At 29.7% G+C, this 24708-nt stretch overlaps 1 protein-coding gene across 1 annotated transcript in view; it reads left to right on the top strand.

The window, feature by feature from the left end:
- The window catches only part of LOC145269541 (uncharacterized), a 37352-nt gene extending 17955 nt beyond the window's left edge, over positions 1 to 19397 (top strand). The window contains exon 2 of the mRNA XM_080125298.1: positions 12576 to 19397. Within this exon, the coding sequence (XP_079981424.1) occupies positions 13971 to 14771 (801 nt within the window). The 5' untranslated portion in view covers positions 12576 to 13970 and the 3' untranslated portion in view covers positions 14772 to 19397. The remainder of the gene's footprint in view (positions 1 to 12575) is intronic.
- Positions 19398 to 24708: the final 5311 nt, after the last annotated feature.

Below are 24708 nucleotides of genomic sequence, written 5' to 3'. Positions count from 1 at the left end.
AAGTGTATATATATACATCTTTACATATATATATATACATCTTTACTAGTAATTGTCTGTATTTTTGAGATGAGTTGTTTTCATTGATTGAGATTGTCAGACTGACTTCCTCATCTTGGTTGTTATTGTCACAACGTTTCGGCCGTTTTGCCCTCCGGCCTTCGTCAGGTGAACGGTTTGTTAGGAGTCTCGAACCCAACCCTTTATTATTATGTTCGGACTCCAGCTAGGCTTTGGGACATAGTTGCTGATTCTCTGTTTTTCAATGTTACTTTTTCACTGCCTTCGTTCAGGATTGAACTCAGCACCTTTGGGTAACTGTAAACTTTGATACAACGTCTAGGACCGCTCGGCCATATGTCACTAGGACAATTCTTAGTTGGTTTTTGTTAATGTTAAACCTATGTTGTTATTCAAGGTTTTCTCTCTCTATCAGAGGTGTCCAAATTGCATTCAGCTCTATGCTTGGTTTGCTCAGTAGGTTGTTATGTCCGAGCATGTGAGCTGTTTCTTTAAGTTTTCTCACTTTCCAGTGGGTCTCTCTGTTTATTATTTTTACTTCATCCCATAGGGGGCGATGATCCCCCCTCTCCATCCAGACATGGTTGGCTATACCCGATTTTTTCCGTCTCCCCTTTAGTTACCGCTTTTCGGTGTTCTTCCACCCTTACTTTAAGGGGGCGGCATGTTTCACCCTTGTAAACCTTTCTGCAACTGCATGGGCGCCAAATCAAGAAGCTCACAAAGCTCAAAGACCAGAGGATTGTAACATCAAAACACCGCTCACCTGTGAAAGCGGTCATCAACCTCAGCAGCCACCAACTGAGTCACTCAGAGGAAGCAGTACTAAATAAAGGTCTCAACTTCGCAACAACAACCAAACGCGTTCCATTCTTAGATATCATAACACACATGGAAGATATAGCCCTGAGAATCCCATCAACCCAAGGTGATGAAATAAGATGGAAAGTGAGACAAGTACTCGAGAAAGCCAAGCCTCCTAAATCAAACATCTCTCGGGAAGATAGGCTGGCTATAAGAAACCTACAGGGTGACAGCAGTATAATAATTCTGCCAGCAGACAAAGGCAATGCTACTGTGGTGATGGACATGTCGGAATACTCTGAAAAAATGGCAGGCCTAATCGCAGATGGTAGCTACGGTAAAATAAAGAAGGACCCAAATTTGAAAACCGAAAGAAAGCTGTTACAAATCCTTACGAAAAACAAGGAACACATCGCTCCGATGAGATATAGACAGCTGGTCCAGCATTACAGTAAGCTACCACATATGTACGGTCTCCCCAAGATACACAAAGACGGTATTCCACTCAGACCCATAGTGAGCTGCCGAGGCTCAGCATGCCACCCACTGAGCAGGTACCTTGTGGATATAATAAACCCATTAGCAGGCAAGTCAGCAACACATGTAAAGAATTCTGCCCACTTCACGGAACTGATCAAGGGAGCACCCATCAGTACAAACCAAATGGTAAGCCTAGACGTGGTTAGTCTGTTCACTAAAGTCCCAACTAGTGAGGCACTAGCAGTAATTCAAGACAAACTAGCTGCGGACCTCTCCATAGAAGAGTGCACATGTGTACCATTGCCAAACTTAATGGAAATGCTGACATTCTGCATAGAAACAACCTACTTCAGAATGGGTACTGACCTATATCGACAAGAGGAGGGACTAGCTATGGGCTCGCCATTATCACCAGTGATGGCGAACATATACATGGAATACTTCGAAGACATGGCCTTAGGTTCAGCTCCCTTAAAGCCCACCATGTGGCTAAGATACGTTGATGACACCTTCATACTCTGGCCCCATCAGGAAGACATCCACTCTCCTAGATCATGTGAACTCAATAAGACCATCGATACAGTTCACAATGGAGAAAGAAAAAGATAACCAAATGGCCTTCCTTGATATACTCATATCACGCACAGAGCATGGGTTTAAGACATCCGTATATCGCAAACCTACCTTCACCGGACAATACCTAAACTTCAACTCCCATCACCCATACAGTATCAAACATGGAATCGCACGCTGCTTACAACATCGAGCAGAGACAATAAGTAGCGACACCATTACATACCACCAAGAAATGGTCAGGTTGAAGAATACCCTCCGTCGTAACAACTACCCCGATAGCATACTATCCACCAGACGTGTTAATAGTATAAGAGAGGAGAATGAAACCCAAAACCCTCCAACGGTCTGCCTACCATACATACGAGGCATCTCCGAAAAGATTCAGAGAATATGTGCCCCCTACAACATCAGGACGGTATTCAAAAGCGAGTCAACACTCAGACGACACCTGGTACGAGTGAAGCCCCGCATGGATGAGAACATGACCAAAAACTGCATATACTCCATCCCATGCAGTTGCAGAAAGGTTTACAAGGGTGAAACATGCCGCCCCCTTAAAGTAAGGGTGGAAGAACACCGAAAAGTGGTAACTAAAGGGGAGACGGAAAAAATCGGGTATAGCCAACCATGTCTGGATGGAGAGGGGGGATCATCGCCCCCTATGGGATGAAGTAAAAATAATAAACAGAGAGACCCACTGGAAAGTGAGAAAACTTAAAGAAACAGCTCACATGCTCGGACATAACAACCTACTGAGCAAACCAAGCATAGAGCTGAATGCAATTTGGACACCTCTGATAGAGAGAAAACCTTGAATAACAACATAGGTTTAACATTAACAAAAACCAACTAAGAATTGTCCTAGTGACATATGGCCGAGCGGTCCTAGACGTTGTATCAAAGTTTACAGTTACCCAAAGGTGCTGAGTTCAATCCTGAACGAAGGCAGTGAAAAAGTAACATTGAAAAACAGAGAATCAGCAACTATGTCCCAAAGCCTAGCTGGAGTCCGAACACGGTACCCCCGTAATAATAATAAAGGGTTGGGTTCGAGACTCCTAACAAACCGTTCACCTGACGAAGGCCGGAGGGCAAAACGGCCGAAACGTTGTGACAATAACAACCAAGATGAGGAAGTCAGTCTGACAATCTCAATCAATACATCTTAATATTTATATATATACATCTTTACATATATATACATCTTTACATATATATATATATATATATACATTTTTACATATATATATATACATCTTTACATATATATATATATACATCTTTACATATATATATACATCTTTACATATATATATATACACATCTTTACATATATATATACATCTTTACATATATATATATATATACACATATGTACACATCTTTACATAGAAATAAGAGTGTGGGTGGTTTGATGTGCGAATGCTGCATGTGAATTGTAAAAATTTTACTTGTCATCATTGCTTTATGTTCAGACAATCTTCATCATCATCACAACCTGCAAAAATCCAAATGATATGCAAGATATGCAGTTATCAATAATAATTAGAATATTGTTCATCATTGAATAAGAATGGTGAAGTAAACGTTTAAAACAAATTATAAAAAAATCTTTATGCATATCAATATGTTCTCTATTGGTTCCCTGACAAAGGAGGGATTGGATCTTGTAATTCACTCCCCCGTTAATTTATTCACACTTTTCTCAATAACTCCACTTTGGATTTTTTTTTTTGGGGGGGGGGGGAATTTTGCACAAGCATTAGTCATGGTGAAAATAAACTTTTATTACCAGAATGGATTTTCCAGGATAAGTTTGGCGCTCCCCCCCCCCCCCGGGAGCATTATAGGTGTAAAATTGCTCGAAAATTGTTTGTTTGTTTGCACTTTTCTCTTGAATTTTAAAAAATTTGCCACAGACATTAGTCATTGTAAGAAACAATTTCGGCCAGAGCAGATTTTCCAGTCTAACTCAGGTTGCTGCTCTAGAGGGCATCATAGGGGTAAAATTGTCCCACAAATCATTCATCTGCTTGCAATTTTCCCAATAACCACGCCTTTGATATTTTTGAAATTTTCCACAAATATTAGTCATGCTGAAAGTAGATTGTTCACTTGTCCAGAGGGAGCGCGCATGATTGGCTTGTTTCCAGATTATAAAACATTTTATTTACGTTTTCCACTTCCAACAATAATTGAATAGAATATTTATTTTTCATAGAAATCTTACAAAATTAAAAACACTTAACTGAAAAAATTTAAAATATCTTGGAATATTCAAACTAAAAACTCCCCCCTTAACAATACAGTTATTTAAAGAGAAAAAATACATTAGAAATGGATTACATTAATAGGTAGATTTAAAAAAAAAAAAACAATTATTTTCGTAAATTTCTGGATGTACAAGCATGTATTTAAAAGACTTTGATATTTTTGAAATTTTCCACAAATATTAGTCATGCTGAAAGTAGATTGTTCACTTGTCCAGAGGGAGCACGCATGATTGGCTTGTTTCCAGATTATAAAACATTTTATTTACGTTTTTTCACTTCCAACAATAATGGAATAGAATATTTATTTTTCATAGAAATCTTACAAAATTAAAAACACTTAACTGAAAAAATTTAAAATATTTTGGAATATTCAAACTAAAAACTCCCCCCTTAACAACACAGTTATTTAAAGAGAAAAAAAATACATTAGAAATGGATTACATTAATAGGTAGATTTTAAAGAAAAACATTCACACAATTATTTTCGTAAATTTCTGGATGTACAAGCATGTATTTAAAAGACTATGAACAATTGGAAAACAAAAGGTGCAAAAACTCTTGTGAAACTGCATTTTTGCACAAATGATGGAAGGAATTTGTTATTAAAAATGAAAAAATATAGAGAAGGGAATTATTTTTTTCTTAAATATGAGCCTTTCATTTTCTTGAGAATTTCACATATAAAAGAGAAACAACGTTTTACCTGAGAAGTGTAGGTGTCCACATTTCTCTAGAAATCCTGTACTACTACAAATTCATTTGTACACCTGTTTTCTAGTAAATGAAAAATGACAAAATATATGCAAATACGCACAGGAGATTATCATATATGCTAACTCCTGCAAATACGTACTTAAGATGGATGATTTCCTTGTCAATTTTAAGTGAAAAAGAATACAATAGTGATGATAGGTAGATTAAAAAGCATTCACGATATTAATATTTTGTGTGGATCTTCAAATCTGTATGAATATGCAGATTTTTTTATTGTTTGAAGTAAAAGAAAAACTGCAAAAACTCTTCCAAAACTTGAATATACACACCTGGTGCTACCAGATCAGGCTGCCCGAAGATATTGGCTTCCTGAGATGAAATGCAACTAACATTGATGCTTTTTGTTTTTCTACTTCCTTTTGCAAAACTTAATTATGTTCTGCAAAACAAAAGCAAGAATAACAACCCACCTTTTTCCCATTTCCCTTTTCTTTCTATCTCCCCCACTTCCTGACTGTTTTCCTTACTTAAAATGTACCAAAAATTAATACTGTAACTCTTTTTCCATCCTCCATTGCAAAACTTATTCATGTTCTGCAGGGCAGGGAACAAAACCGATAAAATCCACTATAAAACAACCAAACCAAACTCTACAAACTAGTGATTAGAGATAGAAAGAACTTGAAGAATAAAAACCTTGTAAAAAATAACTGGATGCAACATGAATACTGGATTCGGCATTAAATAACCTGAAAAGGGTTGATATGCCGTAAAACAAACCAACCAAACCAAAGAATATACACACACAATGGGAGGATTTTTTTGTTAGAAATACAAAGATATAGAGAAAATAGTTATTTTCTTGGGAATTTTATTTGATAAGACATAAAACAGAAACCTTTTTAATTGCATTTCTCAGGAATTCTACATATTAGGTTGACAAAAAAGTTCTTACAGTTTTTAACTTATAAATTCAGATAAACATATCTCGGTTCAAACATGAGATTATTCATCAAAATAAACACCATCAGAATCAGCACATTTTTGCCAATGCAAAACAACTATATTATGCCAGTAAGATAAAAAGCTTGCATTCTGGTGGCGACAAAATCACTGAAGGCGTTTTTTATTGCTTAGGTTTTGGAAGCATTTCTCATCCAGAAAGTTGTCAAGATGCTTGTAAAAGCAGTAATCGGTAGGTGAGAGGTCTGGTGAGTATGACGGATGAGGCAGAGTTTTGTAGCCCAATTCGTTCAACTTCTGCAGGATTCATTTAGCAATATGCAGTCAAGCATTTTCATGGAGGAGAATTGGGCCTTTTCTGTTGACTTATGCTGGGTGTTGTTGTCGAAGTTTCTGATGCATTTAATTCATTTGTTGACAGTACGTCTCTGCAATAATAGTTTTGCCTGCATTCAAAAACTGTAATGGATGAAACCATCACCATCATAGACTGTAATGGATGAGACCAACACCATCGTACAGTCTGCATGATTTTTTTTGGTGCAACTCTGGCTTTAGGGAATGTTGTGGAGCTTCATTTGCATCTAATCACTAAGCTGAGTGTCGTTGGTTGTCATAATGAACCCACTTTTCATCACAAGTCAAAACTCGGTTTGAGAAACAGGTTGTTCTAGTTGCTTAAAAGAAGGGAAGATGACACTTCATAGCAATGTTTCTTTTAGTTGTCTTTTCATTTATCAAGTTTTTGTCTTTCCAATCACTTCCAAATAGTTGGAAATCTTGTACATTACATCTAAAGATAGATTAACCTAAACGTAGATTCCATGCTCAAAGCTTCTTTCTTAGAACTGCACGCCTGTGGAATTGTCTTCCGTTTTCCTGCTTTCCAGCTGACTACAATATGGTTGTCTTCAAGTCAAATGTGAACAAGTTTCTGATGAGCCGTTCCACTTAAGTTAACAAATTTACCGAACTTCCATTACTATCAATTACTATATTGTCCTTTTGACTACTGTACACTCTTTTACCCTTATCCTTGAGTGGCCTATCGGCCTTGATAAGTGGTGACGCCTATGAAAAAAAAAGAAAAAATTCAGAAGCAAGTTCTCTAACAGTTGTACGCGGATTGATTTTGACTTTATTAACTCTATTGATCAGTGTCAACCGCCGATGACCAACCACTACACTCAGCTTCAAGACTCTTGTCGCCACCACAAAATTTCTTAAACCACCATTGATATCATGAGCTATTTCAGCAGCTTTTTGGTTTAGTTTTAATTGAAATAAGAAAATTGTGTGATTTTGCTTTTTTTTTTTTGCATCTTGTATACAACGTTCTGAAAATAAGACAATTGTTTTAAAACGATTGTAATATAGATAGAGTGAAAAACGCTCTTTAAAATGGTATGTAAAGTAAAGGCATTGTAACAAAGACTTATTTGAAAGTACAGCATTTTAAATCAAAATTAAAAATTCAGCAAGAACTTTCTTCTCAACTTTATACGTACAAATCCATAGAATAGATTAACCATTTTCTTGCAAAATTTGTACATTATCGTTTTCTAATAAATTCAGGATGCCAAATATATGCAAATAAGTGCAGGAGAGAAAACATTTTCCTGGATTTTTATTTTCACTCGGTTCAATTATGAAGTAAATAAAGTGCTCTATCTGAAATTCCATCCAAATTCCAGAGTTCAACAGAAACGTTCCCGACTTCAATAAGTTACACCTGAAGAAGGTCAGAGGTTGCATCGACCAAAATGTGGTGACAGGTACACTCAAGATGATAAAGCAGTCCGAATAACCCAAATAATACGAATATGTAGTATCTGTTTTGATACTAGGTGTTTCATAGTCTTATTAACCAGTTGTATTGTGTTTTTTTTTTTTTTTTATTATATTTTCACCCCAAACAAGGCACATTGCCACATTGGTGTAGGGGGCTACTATCAGAGGCAGCAACTACTGAGGCACTATGTAGGGATTTGGGCAGCAAGATGTCGGTTCACGTTGCACTTGAATTTCTGCATGTCAGTACAATTAGGGAAGCAGGAACCTGGAATGGAATTCCAGAGTCTAGCGGTTCTGAGGAAGAAACTACTGGAGTAGAAAGATCTTTTACATCTAGGGATCTCTACTGTGTGGGAGTGGGATTTAGCTACCTGTCGGGTTTGTCGACATCGTGGGGGCACAAGTGTCTGCAGTTCGTCAGAGCATTCACCATTAAAATACTTGTAGAACAGGCAGAGGGATGCAACGTTTCATCGATGGGACAGAGGCTGAAGCTTAGATGCCAGTTCAGGGCGTATCAGATTGGCGACTCTCTTTTGAACCTTGTCTAGGAGAAAGAGACTAGTAGCAGATGCACCATCCCAAATGTGACAACAATACTCCATACATGGGCGAATGGTGGCCTTATAGAGGTACAGGATACTTTCAGGTGTCAGTAGTTTTCTAGCATGGTAGAGAGATCCTACTATAGAAATATCAGATGTTTAAATGAATATATTAGATCGAGTATATACAGCTAAAAAACTAATCCCTGTAAACTGTGGATCTTCATTTGTACAAACACTTTACTTAAAGAAACAAATGCTTGTCACACATTAGACACTACCCTCCTGTATCTAAGGTTTCTCTATACAGGAGTTTGTCAGGACAACCTGGCATGAGGATACTTTTCCTCTACAGGTAAACCCAGACTAAATATTCAGAAGCACATAGTATTCATATTCAAAATAAGATGCCTCAGTGTGGCTAGCCAATGCTGGCTCTTTTAGGAATGGTGCACTTTCTTTAAATGGTGTTACCTCAGATAACAGCAGAAAGCAGCATATTTTTCTTTTCACAGGAATCACCACTTATCAAGGTCCGGAGGCCACTCGAGGATAAGGGTTAATCGGTATACATTAGTCAATGTGATTATAGTGTGTGGGAATTTTGTAAATTGGATTATTTAGGGGGACGGTTCATCAAGAAGTTGTTTACATTGGACTTGAAGACAATCAGATTGTAGCCAGCTGGAAAGGAGGCAATCAGAAGAGAGTTCCACAGGCGTGCAGTTCTAGGAAGCTTTGTTTATGTAATCTGCATTTAGATTTAGACACAGATAGAGTGTGGGAAATCATTGATAGTGGTTCCAGCTATATGAGTGTTTATGGTGAAAGTTTGGCGAGGTGGGATCATAGATTGAAGTTCAGCTGAGCATTTGCCATGAAAATAACGATAAAGGAGAAACAGGCTCGCAACATCTTTTCTGTGGGAAAGAGGTTGCAGGGAAGAGAAAAGGGTATCCCTCACTAAGCTATGAAGTCTATTTTGAACCCTGTCAAGGCAGGATAGACTGCTTCAAAAGAAATTCTTTTCCTGGAATCCAGTAAACCAAGAGACCATAAGAAATGTATATTATGACATATTTAAATTGTTCGTTGGGGAGAGGAAATTTGATGTTTGTAATTTCTTTCTTAACTCAGTGTTTGCGAGTTAAATAATTGTACCTATTTACAATGCCTCCCCACGGGACAGAGTTAGACACCATGGTCGTTTTTTAACGTGGAGAAAAGGTACAAAAATAAAAAATTGTCTCAGTCGTGAAGGGCTGCTCCTCCACCGAAAGAGAACAAGATATGGCAGTGCAGCATCTGAAGAACAGATACTACACTTTGATCTTGGCCAAAAGGTCAATAATTGTAATGGAATATTCAAATATTTATGTATCTAAGATATCAAGCGGAAAAAGTGGCTCTTGATTTCCTAGACTTTCAATTGAAGTAAAATAAAAACAAAAAAGTGAAAAACTATTCTCCTGTAATATCTGTAAATGTACTTTTTGGCTAATATCATTTATCATTGAATATTAATGAAAGATATAGTGTTCAAAACATAAATTGAGTACTGAAAAAACTTCTTTATTAATATATATTATTATATACTTATTGTTTATTATAATTATTAATATATATATATTATTATATAATTATTGTTTATTATAATTATTTATTAATGTATATATATTATTATATAATTATTGTTTATTATAATTATTAATATATATATATTATTATATAATTATTGTTTATTATAATTATTTATTAATATATATATATATTATTATATAATTATTGTTTATTATAATTATTAATATATATATATTATTATATAATTATTGTTTATTATAATTATTATTAATATAATAATTGTTTATTTTAATTATTTATTAATAATAATATAATAATTGTTTATTATTTATTAATAATAATGTAATGATTTTTTATTAAAATTATTTATTAATATATAGTATTATACAATTATTGTTTATTATAATTATTAATATATTATAATATAATTATTGTTTATTAAAATTACTTATTACTATATATATTATTATATAATTATTGTTTATTATAATTATTAATATATATATTATTATATAATTATTGTTTACTATAATTATTATTAAAATAATAATTGTTTTTTACAATTATTTATTAATAATAATATAATAATTGTTTGTTATAATTATTTATTAATAATAATATAATAATTGTTTATTTTAAGTATTTATAATTAATAATATAATAATTGTTATAATTATGTATTAATAATAATATAATAATTGTTTATTTTAATTATTTATTAATATATATATATATATATATTATGTAATTATTGTTTATTATAATTATTTATTAATAATAATATAATAATTGTTTATTTTAATTATTTATTAATAATATAATAATTGTTTATTTTAATTATTTATTAATAATAATATAATAATTGTTTATTAGACTTATTAATAATATTATAATAATTTATTTTAATTATTTATTAATAATAATATAATAATTGTTTATTATAATTATTTATTAATAATAATATAATAATTTATTATAATTATTTATTAATAATAATATAATAATTGTTTATTATAATTATTTATAATTAATAATATAATAATTGTTCATTATAATTATTTATTAATAATAATATAATAATTGTTTATGATATTTATGTATTATTAATAATATAATAATTGTTTATTATGATTCTTTTTAATATATATTATATAATGATTGTTTGTTATATTTATTAATAATAATATAATAATTGTTTATTATAATTATTTATAATTAATAATATAATAATTGTTCATTATAATTATTTATTAATAATAATATAATAATTGTTTATGATATTTATGTATTATTAATAATATAATAATTGTTTATTATGATTCTTTTTAATATATATTATATAATGATTGTTTGTTATATTTATTAATAATAATATAATAATAATTGTTAATTTTAATTATTTAATAATGATATGATAATTGTTTATTACTATTATTATAAATAATATTATAATTGTAAATTATAATTATTTTTAATAATATAATTATTGTTTATTAAAATTATTTATTATTAATAATATAATAATTGTTTATTAAAATTATTAATTATTAATAATATAATAATTGTTTATTAAAATTATTTATTATTAGTAATATAATAATTGTTTATTAAAATTATTTATTAATAATATAATAATTGTTTGTTATAATTACTTATTAATAATAATATAATAATTGTTTATTTTAATTATTTATTAATAATAATTTAATAATTGTTTGTTATAATTATTAATAATAATATAATAATTGTTTATTTTAATTATTTAATAATATATACTATTATATAATTATTGTTTATTATAATTACTAATTAATAATTATATAATTATTGTTTATTATAATTATTAATTAATAATAATATAATTATTGTTTATTATAATTATTTATTAATAATAATATAATAATTTGTTATTATAATTATTTATTAATAATAATATAATAATTGGTTATAATTATTTATTAATATATATATTATATAATTATTGTTTATTATAATTATTTATTAACATACATATCATATAATTATTGTTTATTATAATTATTGATATATATATTATATAACTTTGGTTTTTTATAAATATTTATTAATAATGATATAATAATTGTTTATTTTAATTATGTATTATTAATAATATAATTATTGTTTATTATAATTATTAATAATAATATGATAATTGTTAGTTTTAATTGTTTATGTATAATAATATAATAGTTGTTTATTATAATTATTTATTAATAATATAATAATTGTTTATTTTTATTAATTATTAATAATATAATTATTGTTCATTTTAATTATTTATTAATAATTATAGAATAATTGTTTATTCTTTATTATAATTATTTATTAATATATATATTATATAATTATTGTTTATTATAATTTTTGATTAATAATAATATAATAATTGTTTATTATAATTATTTATTATTTATAATATTATAATTGTTTATTAATAATGATATAATATAATAATTGTCTTTTTTTAATTATTTATCAATAATAATATAATTGTTTATTGTAATTATTTATTAAAATATATGATATTATATAATTATTGTTTATTATAATCATTTATTAATAATAATATAATAATTGTTTATTATAATTATTATTAATAATATAATAATTGGTTATTATAATGATTTATCAATAATAATATAATTGTTTATTATAATTATTAATATATATGTGTATTATAATTATTATAATGTATTTATATTTAATAAATTTATAAATTATAATTTATATTTGTTAATTTATAATTTATTATAATTATTATGTTTATTATAATTATTTATTAATATATTTTCTTTATTTGCAGCTACAAAGAACGTTTTTCAACCCCAGCAAAAATCGATGAAAATGTTTAGTCGGAGTTTTTCTATGATTACAGAAATTTTGAAAGATTAAGAACCCTTTCAACCAAAAATATTTTTAAAAACTTTCTCAATAACTTCATTGGAGACTTAATAACGGAGAAATATGCAATAAATAGTGATGACATTACATATGCAATAAGAAGATGAAAAAAGTCCTTCACAATATTTTGTAAACTTGTATGCAAATATTTATAGATAATTTAAAGTGAAATGAGAAAAGTACATAAAATCTGACAAAGCTTCAATGTGCACTATATTTCCAATGCAAAGAATTTATTTTACTTATGTTTTGTCACTACGATTTGATAAGACATAGAGATATAAAAAGAAAAGCATTGTATTATTATATTATTCTGAATTTCTAAGCAATTTTGTACAAGAACTCATGTGAATACTGAATACAAACCACTTGTACATTTCGCTCATATTCACTTTCTAATAAATTCAAGATGATATGCAAATACACAAGAGATATACAATATAAAGCAGAGAAAACATTTTGCCTGCAAAGTATATAAGCATGCATATCTGTACAAGATAGGAACCATTTACCTTTAGTATTTATACATGTTTGTTTAGAAATAAATTCAAAATGACAAAATATATAAAAATAGGCACAGGTGAGAAAACCTTTTTATGTGAGAAGTATATAAGTCTACGCTTCTAAAGAATACTATATGATAACTTCTGCAAATCGATAGTGGAGACGAACCATTTTTTTGTCGAATTTGTGGACTATCGTTTTCTGGAGAATTCAAGATGACAAAATATATGCAAATACAAAAGGAGAGATGCTATATGGAGCAGAAAACATTTCACTTGAAAAGTATATAAGTCTGCAGTTCTAAAAAAAACCTATATAACTGCAATTCCATACTGTATATGAACCATGTACTTTTAGAATTTATATATCTTAGTTTATTAATAAATTCGCAATGAAAAAATATATGTAAATATGCACAAGTGAAAAAACATTTCAGCTGAGAAGTATATAAATCCGGAGTTCTTAAAAATCTTATATGATACCTTTTGCAAATTGTTACTGGATGATATGAACCATTTACTTTTATAAGTTATGCATCTTAGTTTAATAATTCAAAATGAGAAAATATATACAAATACACACAAGAGAGAAAACATTTTACCTAAGAAGTATATAAAGTATATGTAGAATCCTATATGATTACTTCCGCAAAACAAAAAACTTCAAGATGGGAAAATATATTCAAATACGATATATAATAACTTTTAAAAATTGATAGTAGAGACGAACCATTTACTTGTAGAATTTATATCTCATCGTTTTTTGGGTTTTTTTTTTTTTTGATAAATTCAAGATGACGAAATATATGCAAATACGCACAGGGGAGAAAACATACTGCTGTGAACAATGTGGATCTTCGTTTTCACTAAATTCTAAGCTGCGTGTGCACATGCGAGTCCATGCGGGTAAAAGAGTAATCCCCTGCAAACTGTGTGGATCATCGTTTTCGCAAACGTCCCACTTAAAAAGGCACATGCTTGTGCACACAGGCGAGAAACCATTCTCCTGCCAAATCTGCGAATGTACTTTCTCCGAGAAGTCGCGATTGACCATACACATGAGGAAGCATTCAGGAGAGAAACCATTTGCATGTGAAATGTGCAAGGCTGCATTCACGGATAAGTCGACGCTGAAGAAACATATCCGCATACACACTGGGGAGAAGCCATTCATCTGTGAAGTCTGTGGCTGCGCTTTTTCGAACAATTCCAACTTGAAAGTGCACCTTCGCGTTCACACCGGAGAGAAGCCATTTTCCTGTGAGATGTGCGGCACCGCTTTTTCCCAAGAATCGCATCTAAAGCGGCACATCCGCATCCACACCGGCGAGAAGCCGTTCACCTGTGAAGTCTGTGGTTCAGCGTTTTCACAGGAATCGTACATCAAAACTCACATGCGGATTCATACTGGGGAGAAACCGTTTTCCTGCAAGGTTTGTCCATCTTCGTTCTCGGATAAGTCAACGCTGAAAAGACACATTCAAATACACACAGGAGCAAAACCATTCTTATGTGACATCTGTGGTTCAGCCTTCTCACGCAATTCGCAATTAAAGCGGCATGCAAATACACACAGGAGAAACATATTTATATGAGATTGGTAAGTCTTTAGTTTCAGACTGCACATTGTTTATGCATATTAATGAGAAAATATTTTCTTGTACTATTTGTAGATTTTCTAATCAATCTAGTTTAAGAAAACCTGTTAAAGCATGAAGTGAAACCGTCTGGGAAAGACTGGTCTTATGAAATAACATCTTTAGAAAATATGTGGAATGAATCTTGAAATTCGAAATTGAAGCAACATGCAAATACGCACAGGAGAAACATTTTTATATGAGATTGGTAAGTCTGTAGTTTCAGACTGTTTATTATTTATACATATAAATGAAAAGACACATTCAAATACACTCAGGAGTGAAAATTGGTAAGTCTTTAATTAACATTGACACATCTGTTCCCATTGGATCACCAAAGTTAAGCAACGTCAACCCTGGTAAATACTAAAATGAGTGACCATTTAGAAATTGTAGATACTACACGTGCTCTTTGATTATCTCAGCATTGTTTCCAGTCTTTTAGCACAAGCAGAAGATGTGCGGTTCGGAATTGCACAACACTTGTCTCACAATTAAATATGGTTGTCTATCATTTAAAAGAATTGTCAGTAAGTGTATGAGTCTAAAAGTCAGAAACTACATAATATACATCAATAAAGTCAATGTATTTTTTGAATTTACTGATAAGTTCATTTTGAAAAAACATATTTGAATGCTAGTCTGTGAAAGACTGGCTTAATAAAATAACATCTATAAATATAAAAGCGAAAATGTATGTATGTATGTACGCTTTTCCTCGATGTCCACAAAAGGCTTCTTTCAGAGAAGCGCTCGCTCGCGTCACAACTTAAAATTTTTTATATCATCAATAAATTGTAATATCTCACAGTTAACCATGGAGCTCGCCTGTCTATTTAATTTTATTGACTTTCAAACGTTAATTATTCCACATTTCCCGCATCGGCATGCGTTACATTCGGTATTAAAAAAAAGCGAAACTCGACTCTAATCACAGGCCCAGAGCCAGTGGTCTCTAGAGAGCTAAGTAACATTTGGTCAATGTCGACTTCGTCATATCAGCTGGTAGCTTTTCATTTCGAGACGAGGGAGCGGGTTTTTAAAAACAAACAAACCGATTTATTGACCTCATTAAAAACTGTCCCACACAAAATGCTAACTGCTGAATAGCTATCGCCGTCACGTCAATCAAAAACGCGCACCTGTTTTTTTTTTTTCACACTTTACTATTTTCCAACTGCACGTCGTCAAGGCTTCGTTTTTTTTTTTCACATTTCGGGTTTTTTTCACACACACCTACAAACGCCTGGGCAACGCAGGGTACCCCTCGCTAGTTTTTATGAAATGAATCCTGAAATTGTCAATTGAATCAACATGCAAATACATGCAAGAGAAACATTTTTATATGAGATTGGTAAGTCTTAATTTCACATTTTTCATTAAATCACCAAAGTTAAGCAATGTTTTGCCTGGTCAATACAAAAATGGGAGACCATTTGGGAATTACAGGCACTGTATGTGCTCTCCAATTATCTCGGCATTATTTCTAGTTATCTAGCACTTCTTGCCACTGGACTCAAGAAATGCCAATTAGTAGAGGTGTAGATTGTGAAACCCTTGTCTCACATGAAGCTACACTTACAGATGGTACCCATTATCGGGTTTGTATTACTGTACACATAGATTCGAAAAAGTTGTCACAAAACAAAATACTATTAAAAACTCGCCGAATATATGTCAAGCTATGTCACGGTAACATATATTGAGCGAGTTTTTAACACTACTATATTATCCAGTTTTTTATTTATAACACCTTTTCCCAAACTTACCGTGTTAAAGAGGGAGTCAGACGCCATCTTGAATTTTCCAATACATCGGTAAACACTGTATAGTTTTCGAGCTGAATAAACATGTTACATTGAATAAAAACACGAAAAATATATCCAGTTTGGTAGAAAAGTAACTTATCTTGCTTTTGATAACATTTATTTGTTATATATTTGTTTTTTGACAACTTTTTCGAATCTATGTGTACAGTAATACAAACCCGCATTGTCTCTTGAGATCGAACAGAGGCATTGTATGTAAGTCTTTAGTTTCAGACTGGTCTTGTTTATACATACAAATGAAAAACTATTTTCTTGTACTGTTTTTAGATTTTCTAATAAATCTAGTTAAAGAAAACGTGTTAATACATAAAGTGAAACTGTTTTCATGTGAAATTTATGATTATGTCTTGCCGGAAATTGAAAATAATAATCTATATATGCAAACGAGAAAATATTATTGTGTGCTGTTTGTAGATTCTTTGATAAATCTAATTTTGCAAAACGTTAATACATAAAGATAAATCAATTTCCCAATAATTATAGGTATTTGCCTTTCTAGAAATTTCCAAATTAAATATATTATATAAAAGAATTGTCAGTATTCATATGAATCTAAAAGTCAGAAACTACGTAATATACATCGACAAAGTCAATGTATTTTTTTTAATTTACTGATAAATCCACTTTGAGAAAACATAATCGAATGCAAGTCTGTGAAAGGAAGAAATATACTGGTTGTGATAGGAGCAACTGTTCTTAGAAATGTTCTTGGAATGAATCACTGAATTACTTAGCTATAGTGAAATACAGATAGCAGCTATAACTGAAATACAGATAGCAGCTATAACTGGAATAGTATCTGTTTTTAAAAAACGCCCTTGGATATCAATTCCATTCATAATAAAATCAAGTGTTAGCCTCAAGAAGGAGCCCCATGATCTTGTAAACTAACTGAAGCTAAGAAATTAAGAAAGAATTGTGTGAAATATATAATTCAAAGTTATATGGCCACACTCAAGATATTTTTTATAAAATGTGTGACTCTTTATTTGCCAAGGATTCACATCTAAAAAGGTACACCCTAATCCACACTAGTAAGAATTGGACTTTAAGGGACGCTTAGAATCTTAAAAAGATCTCTTGGTTGGAGTATATGAGACAGCGTGTGAATGTCTAGCCCTAACCTCTACTAGAAAAACTGATAAGAAAAAAAACAAAATTTTTGAGAAGCCATCTAGCTGTGAAGTGTTGGCTCGCCATTTTCCTAGGAATTATATATCAAAACTCATATGCAACAGGGCTTATGAAGAAGAACCTGAAGTCCTACCTAACTAATATTCCTGGTGAATCAAGTGCAAAATAGATCCAGACAATTGCACTTAAGGAAACAACAAAGATACTAAAAAGAGCTCTCGGCTGGTTTCAATAAAAAGCCGGGCAATGTTGGCAGCTGGTTTGGCTGCCCCATACCCAACGTTACAATCTTCAAAGGAAGAAAATTAAAAAAAAAAAGAGAGAAGCCATTTTCCTGTAAGGCTTGTGGGTCTTTGTTTTCAAGTAAATCAACATGAAATAACACATTCAAATACACAGGTCTAATGCATCTGCTACTAGGCTCTCGCTCATATGCAGGGTTTAAAAGAGAGTTGCCAACCTAATAGGTCCCATATTGTCAGCAAGCCTTCAACCTCTGTCCCATTGATGATTTGCTGCACACATCTGTTTTACAAGTATTTTAATGGTGGCTGCTGTGACAAACTATGGGCTCTTGTAACCCCTCGACATAAATACCCTTGACAAGCAGCAAAATCCCACCCCTACACAGTATAAATCCCTAGATACCGGATATCCTTCTACTCAAATAGTTTCATTGCTTAAACTTTGTAATTTCCCTTCTGGATCGGTGACTGTACTGACATGCAGAAGTTCAAGTGTAATGTAAATAGACATCTTGCTGCTAAACTCCCTACATAGTATCACTGCGAATTATGTCCCAGATAGTAGCTCTCTACATACTGGTGTTAAATACATGTCTGTGACTGGTATGGTAAATGAAGAAATTAAATCATTTTTTTTCTTGAAAAATTTACGTCCAACTTTTATGCCCTCTGCGACTGTTTTTGCATACAAAATTTCGGTTCAGTTTGAGCAAGCAACATCATTGTCTTTATTGAGTCTTGAAAGACAATGGATACCTCCTGTGAGGGTAGCTGTGTGTGTAATATGGATGAAAGGGTTGCATAATTCTTAACCACACCCCTCCTGAATCAGAACTGCTTGAGTCTAGCGGCAAAGAATGTCAAGATATGTAGAGAGCATACACAGCACCAGGAATTTTGGAATGGTCACCCATTCTAGTACTGACCAGATTCAACATTGCTTAACTTTGGTGATCTAACAGAAGTTGGTATGTCAATGTGATTATGCTGTACGAGCAAACCATACCATTACAACACTACATAAAAATAAGAGAAACCATTTGCAGATCTGCGTGTAATTTAATAACACACATGGCATGACGTTTTTTATGTTTATTCTGTATTTTTACAAAATTTAGAATTGCAGATACACATGCAAGGATGTTCATTTTTAAGTCAACTTGAAAATCTTTTGTAAATGCATGCAAGTGTAACCATTTTCATATTTGTTTTCCCCAAAATTCTAAATTTAATTTTATTTGAAAAAAAAAAACAATTTTTTCTCTGAACTGTAACATTATGGATCTTCTAAGGATTATCGTCTGAAAATAGATAAGCAAAAATTGTTTTCCATTTTCTGGTATGTGCTGAGAAATTGCATTGAACTTCCAAAACAAGGAAATAGTTTCTTCGATTTTTTTTTTTTTCGCATGTGAATATTAATGCAATTTTTTTCCCATGCTCGATTTGGAATCATTGGGAATTTGGAATTATTGGGAATTTCTGCAATTTCTTTGTCAAATAACAATTTTGTCCAACTATGCCTTTAACTTTGGCCAGCCAGAGCGAAGAACATCTCTCCCTGAAAAATTTCCTTGTTAGAATAGAACAAAGAACTTATGTTCTCCCCATCCTCATGGCGTAATTTTATGCAGGTTTCTCTCGTTTTATTTTGGTTTTTATTTTTTCCCTTTTGTAATACAAAATTATCAGATGGCAATTGTACTCAATAGAATAGTATTCAATAATTATGGTACTCAATAATATTCAATAATAATAATATTCAATAATAATAATAGTATTCAATAATAAAAGTATTCAATAATTATGGTATTCAATAATATTCAATAATAATAATAGTATTTAATAATAAAAGTATTCAATAATTATGGTACTCAATAATATTCAATAATATTCAATAATAACAATATTCAATAAAAGTATTCAATGATTATGGTATTCAATAATATTCAATAATAATAATAGTATTCAATAATAAAAGTATTCAATAATTATCGTATTCAATAATATTCAATAATAATAATAGTATTCAATAATAAAAGTATTCAATAATTATGGTACTCAATAATATTCAATAATAATAATATTCAATAAAAGTATTCAATAATTATGGTATTCAATAATATTCAATAATAATAAAAGTATTCAATAATTATGGTACTCAATAATATTCAATAATAACAATATTCAATAATAATAATAGTATTCAATAATTATGGTACTCAATAATATTCAATAATAACAATATTCAATAATAATAATAGTATTCAATAATTATGGTACTCAATAATATTCAATAATAACAATATTCAATAATAATAAAAGTATTCAATAATTATGGTACTCAATAATATTCAATAATAACAATATTCAATAATAATAAAAGTATTCAATAATTATGGTACTCAATAATATTCAATAATAACAATATTCAATAATAATAAAAGTATTCAATAATTATGGTACTCAATAATATTCAATAATAACAATATTCAATAATAATAGTATTCAATAATTATGGTACTCAATAATATTCAATAATAACAATATTCAATAATAATAATAGTATTCAATAATTATGGTACTCAATAATATTCAATAATAACAATATTCAATAATAATAAAAGTATTCAATAATTATGGTACTCAATAATATTCAATAATAACAATATTCAATAATAATAAAAGTATTCAATAATTATGGTACTCAATAATATTCAATAATAACAATATTCAATAATAATAAAAGTATTCAATAATTATGGTACTCAATAATATTCAATAATAACAATATTCAATAATAATAAAAGTATTCAATAATTATGGTACTCAATAATACTCAATAATAACAATATTCAATAATAATAAAAGTATTCAATAATTATGGTACTCAATAATATTCAATAATAACAATATTCAATAAAAGTATTCAATGATTATGGTATTCAATAATATTCAATAATAATAATAGTATTCAATAATAATAATATTCAATAAAAGTATTCAATAATTATGGTATTCAACAATAACATTATTCAATAATAATAATAGTATTCAATAATAAAAGTATTCAATAATTATGGTATTCAACAATAACATTATTCAATAATAATAATAGTATTCAATAATAATAATATTCAATAAAAGTATTCAATGATTATGGTATTCAATAATATTCAATAATAATAATAGTATTCAATAATAAAAGTATTCAATAATTATGGTACTCAATAATATTCAATAATAATAATAGTATTCAATAATAATAATATTCAATAAAAGTATTCAATAATTATGGTATTCAACAATAACAATATTCAATAATAATAATAGTATTCAATAATAAAAGTATTCAATAATTATGGTACTCAATAATATTCAATAATAATAATAATATTCAATAAAAGTATTCAATGATTATGGTATTCAATAATATTCAATAATAATAATAATATTCAATAAAAGTATTCAATAATTATGGTATTCAACAATAACAATATTCAATAATAATAATAGTATTCAATAATAAAAGTATTCAATAATTATGGTACTCAATAATATTCAATAATAATAATAATATTCAATAAAAGTATTCAATGATTATGGTACTCAATAATATTCAATAATAATAATAATATTCAATAAAAGTATTCAATGATTATGGTATTCAATAATATTCAATAATAATAATAATATTCAATAAAAGTATTCAATAATTATGGTATTCAACAATAACAATATTCAATAATAATAATAGTATTCAATAATAAAAGTATTCAATAATTATGGTACTCAATAATATTCAATAATAATAATAATATTCAATAAAAGTATTCAATAATTATGGTATTCAACAATAACAATATTCAATAATAATAATAGTATTCAATAATAATAGTATTCAATAATTATGGTACTCAATAATATTCAATAATAACAATATTCAATAAAAGTATTCAATAATTATGGTATTCAATAATAACAATATTCAATAATAACAATATTCAATAATAATAATAGTATTCAATAATAAAAGTATTCAATAATTATGGTACTCAATAATATTCAATAAGAAGAATATTAAATAATAATAATAGTATTCAATAATAATGTTACTCAATAATAATAATGGTACTTAATAATAATAGTACTCAATAAATATTAAATAATAATAGTACTCAATAAATATTAAATAATAATAGTACTCAATTTCAAGTTCTAAAACACAAACCAACTTTTTAGAATCGGAATATAAAACAATATTTAGTGCATCAAAAATATTGAAATAAAAGCAAATGAAAATTTTGGCTAACCCAACACTATCATTTGTGTGCTCTCGCTCATACGCTGGGTTTAAAAGAGAGTTGCCAACCTAATAGGTCCCATATTGTCAGCTAGCCTTCAACCTCTGTCCCATTGATTATATGCTGCACACATTATCTGTTTTACAAGTATTTTAATGGTGGCTGCTGCGGCAAACTATAGGCTCTTGTAACCCCTCAACATAAATACCCTTGACAAGCAGCAAAATTCCACCCCTACACAGTATAGATCCCTAGATACCGGATATCCTTCTACTCAAATATTATCAGATGGCAATAGTACTCAATAGGATAGTATTCAATAATAAAAGTATTCAATAATAACAATATTCAATAATAATAATAGTATTCAATAATAATGTTAATAATAATAATAATAATGGTACTTAATAATAATAGTAATCAATAAATATTGAATATTTTCATGAAAATAGACAACAGAGGAACTGTTTTTGTGAAAATTTATTTTTTTAAAAGACAGATTACGATTAGTAGAAAAGAATTTCTTAAGAAATAAAAGGCAATATGTTAAGTAAGGTCACATATAACATAAAAACATGAGGTTATGAATTTTATGATTAATCAAATTTTTGTCCTTGTTTTAATTTTGATGTGAAACATGTGCACCTTTAATGAAATACATATTTGAAAATATGCAGGGTCTTCCAAAATAATCTGACATTTGTTGATCAAAAAAAAAATTACATAACAATTAAATAAAGAAAATAGTTTTTATTTTTTAATTGTATGTAGAATTCCATTTTATTTTAATTAGGTCAAAATTCATTTATATCTGTATTTATGCATTTTATTAAAGGAAATGTTCCCAAATCATTTGATTTCTTTGTATGGTGATATCGGCTGGCCCACAAGATCACCTAATTTAAACAACTGGTTTTTTTTTTCTTGTGGGAATATTTGAAGTCACAAGTATTCACCTACTGTCCTTAAGAATTAAAACAAGCTATCTGTTCTAAAATTACTACTATTCCACCTGTAATGATCCATCAAGTTATTGAAAACTTTTGTGAAGATCTACAATCGTGTGTTAGTATTGATGGAAAATATTTGGCCAAATTATTATTTAAAACTGTGAGTTATAAAAATGGTATTCTATGTACATTTAAAAAATAAAAAAATGTATCTTCTTAAATTGTTATTTAATTTGGGGGGGGACAAACATGTGTCAGATCATTTTGGGACACCCTGTACACGCAGAAAATATATTATGAGAGAGAAACCATGCTGGATCATTCATCAAAGAACTTGATCAAAATATTGATCATGAGTTAACTTAAAACACATTTAATTTTCTTATATTTTGGTCAAGATTATCGAAAAGGTGAAAATCACAGTTCTCACTCGAACTATGATTCTGATTATCATAGAGACCCGTTATTTGATCCATATTGTAGCCAATGAAGTCCTGGGTATTTTATAACCTTTATATTGACACGATTGTTTGCCAGAGAGAGTTACTTGGTCTGGCATATGAACGTTTTTTGGAATTGTTGTTGCATCCTAGCACAACAACCAGCTCTCCAGGGGGAATAAACAGTATGTAAATAGACAATAAAAGTTCTTTACATCTAAGATGAATCACTAGTATTATCTTGGATTTATTTGACGTCAGCTACATCTGCTGGTGGGTCTCTTCTTGATGTCATTACAGGCAGGATTTTATCGGCGTTGTTGATAGGGACTGCGTGCTGAAATTAAACACCTGTACAAAACAACGAACAAACACATTTTTTCTTATAAAAATAAATTTATTTTATTTTTAACACTTAAGGAGCATTTTAAAGTTGGTGATTGTAGACCCATGTCTATCACCGTCTTGACTTCAACTTTTTATGTCTGCAATGGACAGAGTCTAAGCTTTAACTGTTTATTACAATTCTTCTCTCTTTCAAAGAGAAAGAGAGTGAAAAGAAAGAGAGGGAAAGGAAGAAAAAGAGAGAAACATGCATACACGTTAAAAACAAAGACACTAAAATATTGTTATTATCAAATTCTGATGACAGCAGCCAGGTTTGAGCCTTACCATTGTGCACCCGGTTACATAAACAATTGTCACCCTTGATTTTAATCATATCTGATTGACAATATTTGCTGTAACCGACATGTGTTTTTTTGTTTTTTTTTCAATAATAACGCCTTTCTTTCTTGTCTTCCCACAAGCACAAAGTCAGGCACAAGGTTTGTTAATGCTGAAGCCGCAACTCCACAAAAGAGCTTCTCATGACGTTTCTGAATTTTTTGGATGAGGATTGGTTATTCATATTATCTGGATTCATCAGACTATGGTTACATCGACTGAAACATTTTGAAAATCACACTCAAGATGAGAACAGTAGTCCGATGA

This window comes from Euprymna scolopes, chromosome 45, assembly GCF_053919585.1.
Source record: "Euprymna scolopes isolate OS-2025 chromosome 45, ASM5391958v1, whole genome shotgun sequence".
NCBI lineage: Eukaryota > Metazoa > Mollusca > Cephalopoda > Sepiida > Sepiolidae > Euprymna > Euprymna scolopes.
The sequence above is the reverse complement of the archived record's forward strand: the minus strand, read 5'-3'. Positions and strand labels throughout refer to the sequence as shown.